At 47.1% G+C, this 9,102-nt stretch overlaps 1 protein-coding gene across 4 annotated transcripts; it reads left to right on the top strand.

Moving 5' to 3' along the window:
• Positions 1-2,434: 2,434 nt before the first annotated feature.
• Positions 2,435-9,037, top strand: mtif2 (mitochondrial translational initiation factor 2). Of its 4 annotated transcripts, none has more exons than XM_037113010.1 (15): positions 2,437-2,619; positions 2,718-2,870; positions 3,491-3,651; positions 3,735-3,858; positions 3,956-4,127; positions 4,459-4,619; positions 5,109-5,285; positions 5,365-5,504; positions 5,583-5,707; positions 5,821-6,025; positions 6,156-6,408; positions 6,641-6,781; positions 7,747-7,911; positions 8,038-8,178; positions 8,337-9,037. In XM_037113010.1, the coding sequence occupies exons 3-15, from the start codon at positions 3,493-3,495 to the stop codon at positions 8,504-8,506; spliced, it is 2,133 nt and encodes a 710-aa protein (XP_036968905.1). In that variant the 5' UTR covers positions 2,437-2,619; positions 2,718-2,870; positions 3,491-3,492; the 3' UTR covers positions 8,507-9,037. The 4 variants fall into 4 exon arrangements, with proteins under 4 accessions (XP_036968898.1, XP_036968905.1, XP_036968923.1 ...); XM_037113028.1 differs by lacking the exons at positions 2,437-2,619; positions 2,718-2,870 and adding exons at positions 2,946-3,163; positions 3,202-3,410 and having other exon boundaries at positions 3,449-3,651; XM_037113003.1 differs by lacking the exon at positions 2,718-2,870 and having other exon boundaries at positions 2,435-2,619.
• Positions 9,038-9,102: the final 65 nt, after the last annotated feature.

Genomic DNA, 9,102 nt, shown 5'->3' with positions numbered 1-9,102 from the left:
AGGTGGAGGTGAGGTGGAGGTGCAGGTGCAAGTGGAGGTGGAGGTGAGGTGGAGGTGAGGTGGAGGTGCAAGTGGAGGTGGAGGTGCAGGTGGAGGTGGAGGTGAGGTGGAGGTGGAGGTGCAGGTGGAGGTGAGGTGGAGGTGCAAGTGGAGGTGGAGGTGCAGGTGGAGGTGAGGTGGAGGTGCAGGTGCAAGTGGAGGTGGAGGTGAGGTGGAGGTGAGGTGGAGGTGCAAGTGGAGGTGGAGGTGCAGGTGCAGGTGGAGGTGGAGGTGAGGTGCAGGTGGAGGTGGAGGTGGAGGTGGAGGTGGAGGTGAGGTGGAGGTGAGGTGGTGCTGCGTGTTTTTTCTTACGTGTCTCTTGTAGAAATGAAACTGATGCTGCCTCTGAACGTCTGCCGAGGATTTAAAGGGACATTCCACCAACAGGTTCTAAGGGATCGATCTGTGGTTCTGTTGGATCAGGAGCTGCTGCGACACACCAACATGTGACTGTTGTTCATGTTTGTGTTGGAATACAAGGAGAACAAAGTTCTGCTTCAAAGGAGACCAGAACTTTGTCTAAGGATGTTTGAGGCGGAGCAGTGGGCTCCAGCAGAGGGAGGTGGAGGTTCTGACGAGCTTTTCATGAGTTGATGTTCATATTTTGTTTTGGATTCATGTTTCCCAGATCTCTGAGCCGAGCAGACTCAGAGTCCGGATGGACAGAATGATGAGAACAAGGTCCAGACAGACAGATGTGTGTCACAGAATAAACTGTATATTTAAGTGTTAAAAGTGAAACTTGTGAAAGAATAAATGATAGCACAGAACTCACGTTGGCTGTACTTTATTATCAACAAGGAGCCTGAGGTGAGGCGCCGTTTAGCTCAGCTGGCAGAGCAGCGTCCCAGGTACAGAGGCTGAGTCCTCGCTGGGTCTGAGTCCCGGCCGGGCTCCTCTGCTGCGTGCCACTCCCCCTCTCATCCTGTTTCCTGTCTCTCTTCAGCTGATCTGTCAATTGAAGAACAAAAAAATAACAAGGAGCCTGAAGTAAAACTGATCCTGACAGGAAACGGGGTGAGAGGGCCACGGGTCAGACCAGCAGAACTCGCCCTCTAACAGAACTTTACCTGTAGACTGCAGCTGGACCGACCCGGCGAGGGGAGCAGACATCAAGCATCAAGCATCAAGTTTACACTCTGCTAACTTTAAATATTTGTGTCAAATGTTCGTTCACATCTTTTACAGGAGAAGAAAACGAGAGTGAGCTGTACAGATTACAGAACTTCTGATGACCCGGTCAGACTTTAACCCTTTATCTGGCACTCATTGAAATAAAAACACTTTCTAAAAGGTGTATATATAAAAAATATAAGATAAACACATACAGACATAAAGGAACATTTATTTTGATTTTTTTTTTTATAAACACACATCTATATACCAATACAACATAAATAACATATATATATGTATATGTGTGTGTGTGTATATATATATATATATATATATATATATATATATATATATATATATATATACACACACACACACACACACACACATATACATATATATATGTTATTTATGTGTGTGTGTGTATATATATATATATATATATATATATATATATATATATATATATATACATAGATAGAGAGAGATAGATATAGAGAGAGATAGATATAGATATAGATATATAACATAAATAACAAACATAACATGTATCAAGTCCACTCCAGTCCAATCATTCATGCCGCATAGCAACATCATTTTGGATATCTGTGTGACCATTTATAGTTCCTTGTCTGATAGAGGGTAAAAGACGGAGCTGGACCTGAACACACCATCTGATTATTGACACATCGTCTCTGTGGGATCAATCAGTTCAGGAACCAGCAATTTCGTTTTTTTGTTTGTTTTTGTTTTTCAAACTTTATTGACAAGTAAGGAACATTACAATCATGTGGTCGGACAAGAGGAGATTTCATGAAACAGAGAACTAATCACGAGAAATAATAGTAAAAAAAAAAAATAATAGTAAAAAATGTTATAAATAAGAAAATTAAAAAAGGTACATGCATTGGTCATGCAGAGAATATGATTACATGAAGTCTGTACATTTGCTGATAATAATAATAATTCATAGTTATTAGATAGATATTAAAGTTCTACATTCACCAAGCTGTCATAATAGTTAATGTTGTTGTCTTTTACAATCCTGAGAGACTTCAGAAGATTGATCTGGCTCTTCTGTTGAATTCCAGTAGAAACACCTTAAACTTCAGGTGAGCTTTGGACAAGATGAAGAAACTGGTTCCAAATTCAACAGATTTGTTTCACTGAATAAAATAACAAGAACATCTTTTTCAGTGAGCAGGTATGCGACAGTAAGTAAGTTAAATGGTTCCTCAAGTCCAAAAATCAGGAACCAGCAGTTTCCCTCCGGACCGACAGGGGGGCGATGGCGTCACTTCCGGGTTGTCAGCCAGCTGTCATGGCGGCTCCCAGTCGGAGGATGATTTGACGGTGACAGTGAACAGATGAAGAGCTGTTCTGAGGATGAGCTGAAAGCAGAAGCGTCTCTGACAAGCTGAACCGAGCCGGGACCCGAGACCGTCCGCGGACCGACACCGACAGGTAGAGAGGAAACTAGCGTGACTCGTGTTTCCGAACCGGGGTGCTCTGATGTGTTCCGACCCGCTCACCAAACTTCACTGATATATGTTGTGTTTTAGTGCTGTCAGGTATGAGCACCTGACCCAACTGAACCGGCACCTGGGTTCTGAAGAAATTGGTGCTGTGATAAATCCACCGGACCTCTTAGTTCGGCTGTTCAGTCAGTTCGTCATCAGTCTTCTACTCCGCTGCGTGGACAGGTTCACCCTAAGGTTCGATCCAAAGCAAGACTAAACAACAACAACAACAACAACAACAACAACAACAACAACAACAACAACAACAATAATAATAATAATAATAATAATACTGCTCATCTGTCTGGACTGTTGAGGCTTCAGTCACCAGCACATGTTGTGATCTGATGCTGTTTATAATCCACCTGTCCTCAGTTGTCTCTCCTGGTTCTGCAGGTGTTGCTCAGTCCATACAGTCACCGGTGCTGACGTCATTACTGAATGTTTGAATTGTACTGATTTTTAAAAAAATGACACCTGTCAGCAAGGTCCAACAGGGACAGCGAGGTCCAACAGGGAGAGCGAGGTCCAACAGGGACAGCGAGGTCCAACAGGGAGAGCGAGGTCCAACAGGGACAGTGAGGTCCAACAGGGAGAGCGAGGTCCAACAGGGACAGTGAGGTCCAACAGGGAGAGCGAGGTCCAACAGGGACAGTGAGGTCCAACAGGGAGAGCGAGGTCCAACAGGGACAGTGAGGTCCAACAGGGAGAGCGAGGTCCAACAGGGACAGTGAGGTCCAACAGGGAGAGCGAGGTCCAACAGGGACAGTGAGGTCCGGCAGCAGAGACTCAGCTGTCCCTTTCTCTCTCTGCAGGTATGAATGTGATGTCATCAGTGATGCGGGGGGCCCGGCGGCTCGCCCACAACGACCTGACACTGCTCAGCAATTTCCTGCCGGTGCCTCACCTCTTTTCCACTCGAGGCTCCGCCCCTCTGCTCACCTGTCACCAGAACAGGGAGTTCGCCTCAAAGCAGGTAGAGGAAAACGTCTGTGTGCTGCCAGCTGTCGTCAGCGACTCGCTCCACTGTGTTTGATTGTCCTGATGTGGTGTGTGCAGGTCCAAGGTCACAGGAAGGACCAGAGAGACAAGAAGGTCAAAGTGAAAGTGGACAAACAGGAAGTGGAGATCAGACAGACGATGACGGTGGCGTCTCTCGCTGAGGCCATGAACAAAGACTTCGGTAAGAAACTGCAAAGTTCAGACTGTCACTTCCTGTTTCGTCTTGTTTCAGACCTCCTGTCTGAGGTTCTGATTAATAAAGTCTCGTCTCGTTTCAGACCACGTGATCGAGGCTCTGCTGAACACGTCGGTGGATGTGGACTCTCTGGAACCGGACTCGGTCCTGGAGGAGAGGTGGATTAAAGAGGTGGTCAAACGATCGGGGATGAAGTTCAGCTGGGCCAAACTGAGCGACAGCAGAGAGCGACCCAACAGAGACGTCCACAGGAGGTAGGACAGAAAGACGTCTACAAACCAGCCAATCAGAACACAGCAGGAAGTGATGCCAACATGCCGAGTTTTACATAAAATTAAAAAGAAAAATAGTGCGTCCACTTTCTCTGTCTCTAGTTGTTGTTGTGGAGCAGGTGAGACCAGACTGGACCGGGCCGCTGATCAAAGCTTGTTGTTTTTTTGACACTTTAAAACGACAGGTGATTGGATGTTGGGATGACATCATCACACACTCACAGGAGGCCCTCAGAAACCTATATAAACTTTATAAAGTCTCTCTGGTTCTGCTGAGGCTGTATGTTTGACCTCTGAACTCTGACCCTGCTAGACCCCCAGCAGACCCGTCCTGCCTGGCGCCGCGCCCCCCAGTGGTCACCATCATGGGCCACGTGGATCATGGGAAGACCACCTTGCTGGACAGTCTGAGGAAGAGCCAGATCGTCTCCACGGAGGCCGGAGGGATCACGCAACACATCGGAGCTTTTCTGGGTAACAACACACCTGCTGGTTTAGAACATGTTCTGGTTCCAGAGGCAGAACCAGAAGAATACATTTACAGTTTGTCCCTCTCAAGCTGACATCAATGTAACTGAGTGTTTCCTACAACTGTTTCAAATTAAAAGCCATCCAGCAGTTTAAAGCAAAATCTTTCCCATTTGTGAGAGGCTTTTACTGTGAAAGGTCTGCAGGAAGTGCACCTAAAGACGGCTGTTTATAGATTAATCTGCTCATTAGCTTCTTGGATGATTGAGTGTTTTCCATAAAAAAAAAACAGCACAAATAAATCATTGATCAAATCTGACTCAACTGATCAGCGATTATCAATGATTCGTTTTTTAACTTGTCAGCGATCTATCAGACTGATCGGCCTTCAGCAGGGAGGTCCTTTAACTGAATATCAGCTGATTTCACAATCTGATGGATCATATTTCTACCTGAGGAAGAACTACAGACCACACTGTGGGTTTTTTCTTCCAGTCCAGCTGCCTACAGGTGAGAAGATCACCTTCCTGGACACTCCGGGCCACGCTGCCTTCTCCTCCATGAGAGCCCGAGGAGCCAACGCCACTGACATCGTTATCCTGGTGGTGGCGGCCGACGACGGCGTCATGAACCAGACGGTTGAGTCGATCCAGCACGCCAAGAGAGCAAACGGTACGAGCCCCGCCTGACAGTCACAGCTGAGGGCAGACGAGGTTCTTGTGTCTGTATTGAGTTTGTGCTGCTGTTCCAGTGCCGATGATCGTGGCGGTGAACAAGTGTGACAAGCCTCAGGCCGACCCGCAGAGGGTTAAACAGGAGCTGCTGGCGTACGACGTCGTCTGTGAGGAGTTTGGAGGAGACGTTCAGGCGATCCACGTCTCTGCGCTCAAGGTGAGCTCAAGCCGTCGGCTGTGAGGAGCTGGAACGGGTGAGGTCGGGGTGATGACATCATGTTGTTTCTGTTGTCAGGGCGACAACCTGATGGCTCTGGCCGAGGCCACGGTGACGTTGGCGGAGATTTTGGAGCTGAAGGCGGAGTCTAGCGGCCTCGTGGAGGGGATCGTCATCGAGAGTCGCACTGACAAAGGCAGAGGGTGAGTCGTCATCAGTGACCTCACACAGTGTGTAACTGTGGTTCTGTGAGTTCTAGATGACCTCACACACAGTGTGTAACTCTGGTTCTGTGACCCGGCATGTTTCCTGTCAGTCCTGTGACGACAGCCATCGTGCAGCGGGGGTCGTTGAAGCGAGGTTCTGTCCTGGTGGCAGGGAAGAGTTGGGCTAAAGTCCGTTACCTGTTGGATGAGAATGGGAGGGCGGTGACAGAGGCGGGGCCGAGTGCTGCGGTGGAGGTGGTTGGCTGGAAGGAGCTGCCGTCTGCTGGGGAGATCATCCTGGAGGTGGAGTCAGAGGTGAGAACAGAACCGGTTCTGTCTTTGAGCAATCTTCCTCCAGTCTTTGAGTGTCTTTGTGCTGATTGTTACTGATCCAGCTTGTGTCTCCGAGCTACTGTCAGAAACTGTTTGTGTTGTTGTTGAGCAGCAGCGAGCCAGAGAGGTGGTGGAGTGGAGGACGTATGAGGAGGAGCAGCAGAAGCTGCTGGAGGAGCAGAGCGTCATCGAGCTGAAACAGAAACAACACCTGGAGGAGTACAAGAAGGAGAGGGAGGGGCTAACTCACCTGAGCTGGAGGCAGAGGAAGTCGGCTCTGTACCGAGCCAATAAGGGCAAGTTCTCCGTGAGACCGAGCGAGAAGACGCAGAGAGACGCGTACAGCCTGCCGCTCATCATCAAAGGTGATGCTGCTGCTAATGAAGCTGCTGCTAACGAGTGATGGTGACATCTAGTGTTGGATCAGAAGTCGTTCTGTCACCTGACAGCAGAACAGAACTACAGTGATCACATTTGAAACCCAGTTCCCTCTTAACACGACTTTACAGAACTGCCTCTTTTATTCTTGACTTGTTAGAACAAATCAAACTAGTTTCATCACTTGTTAGTTTTGACTGAATTATCTTCGACCTCCAGGTGACGTGGATGGCTCGGTGGAGGCCATCTTGAACATCCTGGACAGTTACGATGCTCAGCATCAGTGTCAGATGGACGTCGTCCACTTCGGCATCGGTGACATCTCAGAAAACGACGTTAACATGGCCCAGATGTTCACAGGTGATCACAGCGGGTCACTGTGAGGTCAGAGGTCACAGAGAGCTCGGAGATGTTCCAGATTTGTATTTTTATTTTGCATTGATGCTAAGAAAAGAACCCTGAGTTGATTTTGAAGATGATACATAATCAGGGTTTCCACGGGGTCTTAAAAGGTCTTAAATACGTCCATATTTTGCACGCAAGTCTTAAATTACATTTAGTCAGGTCTTAAATATGTACGTTCATTCACAGCTGCTGTCATCGCCTTTTCTATTGTTTGGTTTTGGTGAAACGTGTCAGTGATTCTCAGTCAGCTTGTGCGTTCTTCTGTCTGAAGTATCAGGAACGTCAGTGGCGTTTTGTCAACAGCCTGGTCTGAATTTATCTCCACACACTTCATCAGCTCCAGAAAAACTTTGACAGCAGAATCTGCTTTAACGCACACTTCTGTACGCCTTTGTCACCAGTTCCTGGTCCAAGTTGTCCAGTTCTGTTCGACCTGAACTCTGCCGTCTCACAGACATTCAAACCATCTTCGGCTCTTTGACGTTGAAAGCGGAGGTGCTTTGGATTTTGAACGCTGTGTATGTGCGCACACACCAGGGTTATTACAGTTAACTTAAAACTCTTAATCACTTGGTAAACTAATTCAAACTCATTTGAAATAAAAAAAAAACTAACTACAAAACTAAATTAAAATAAAAACTACTGAAATTTAAAAACAATAATAACCCTGACACACTCACTCATTCTTCATTGTTTGAGTTGCTCTGTGAATGGCAGCACACACAATACTGGGATCTCATCTGTCCTTACTTTTTTGTACTTCAGGTCTTAAATTTAGTTTAAAAGGTCTTAAAAAGTCTTAAATTTGACTTGTTCAAACCTGCAGAAACCCTGATAATACTGACTTCCTGTCGAACTACTTGATAAATGGACTGCAGTCAGTGGTTCTGACCCAGCGCTCTTCTTTTCTCCTCCTTCAGGTTCGATTTACGGCTTCAACGTTGGAGCCAGCAAGCCGATCCAGCAGCTGGCGGCGCGGTGCGGCGTCCCGCTGCGACTTCACACCATCATCTATAAACTGATCGACGAGCTGAAAGACGAGCTGAGCAGCAAACTGCCTCCACATGTGTCAGAGAACATCATTGGTGAGGAAACCAGCCTGAACATGGAGCTGGAAGCCAAACAGGATAAAGAGTTCTCTGCTGTGGACTGTAAATGACATCTTCAGATAAACTAAAACATGATGACACTCTCTCTCTCTGGTCGCTCAGGTGAAGCGACGGTTCTCGCCATGTTTGACGTGTCTGTGGGGAAGAAAAAGGTTCCTGTCGCCGGCTGTCGGATTCAGAAAGGTCAGCTGGACCGTCGACTCAAGTTCCGTGTGATCCGAGGCCGAGACGTAGTGTGGGAAGGTGAGTCACACCTGCCGTGTTGGGACGACAGGTATGCTGAGACCATCTGTTACTTAGGTTCACTTGGATCTGAGTAATATTTCAGGAACGTAACATATTCACTGATAAACGCTGACTGGATTTTTTTGGGTCAACTGTTTCTTTAATGTTCCCTGCAGGTTCTCTGGCGGCGCTGAAGCACCACAAAGACGACGTTCAGGTGGTGAAGGTGGGGATGGAGTGCGGTCTGTCAGTGGACGGCGACGTCACCTTCAACCCCGGTGACGTCATCGTCTGCTACGAGGAGGTGGACACGCCGCAGGTCACTTCCTGGAACCCCGGCTTCTGAAGGTGACTTCGTTTGTCATCATCATCTGATTGGAGGCTCGAGGAGGAAACAGGAAGTTCAGTAGACTGCTAACATACTGACTTCCTGTTGACAGTGGATGTAAATGAAGTCACATTTAATTTGACATCACGTGACATCACGTCCTGTTGTCTCAGTCTGAGCTGAGAGATGAACCACTTCATGACGGACAGCTGCTCACACTTCTGCTCTGATCTGTTTTGAGGTTCTGGTAACTTCGGGTCTGTCAGTACTCAACACAACCAGCTGTGAAAGAGTTTGTAACAGATCTGTTGTACAAAGATCACATCATTCAACGGAGGGAATCACTGCTGATGTTTCATGAAACAGAAAAACCTACAGTCCCTGAATGTTACTGTGAACTGATGAACAGCTGGAACTTGTTTCAGACATTTTAATACAAACATTCAGTTAGTGGCACTAACTGAATGTTGCTCGAACGTCATCAGTCACTTTAGAGCTCAGTGCTGCTGTTAAAAGGCTTAAATAAAGTTATTCTGGATCAGTTTGGGATCTCGTGGCAGAGTCTTCCTTTATCAGAAAACTGTTCTTTGAAACTTCCTGAAACATAAAATATC

The sequence above is a fragment of the Acanthopagrus latus genome, chromosome 1, assembly GCF_904848185.1.
Source record: "Acanthopagrus latus isolate v.2019 chromosome 1, fAcaLat1.1, whole genome shotgun sequence".
Taxonomy (NCBI): Eukaryota; Metazoa; Chordata; class Actinopteri; order Spariformes; family Sparidae; genus Acanthopagrus; species Acanthopagrus latus.
The sequence above is the reverse complement of the archived record's forward strand: the minus strand, read 5'-3'. Positions and strand labels throughout refer to the sequence as shown.

Excerpts from the sequence above, each read along its gene's own strand:
- mtif2 (XM_037113003.1), top strand. The coding sequence starts at position 3,493 with ATGAATGTGATGTCATCAGTGATGCGGGGGGCCCGGCGGCTCGCCCAC. Across the intron at positions 3,859-3,955 it reads GGCCATGAACAAAGACTTCG|ACCACGTGATCGAGGCTCTG; the intron begins GTAAGAAACTGC and ends GTCTCGTTTCAG. Across the intron at positions 5,505-5,582 it reads TCCACGTCTCTGCGCTCAAG|GGCGACAACCTGATGGCTCT; the intron begins GTGAGCTCAAGC and ends TTCTGTTGTCAG.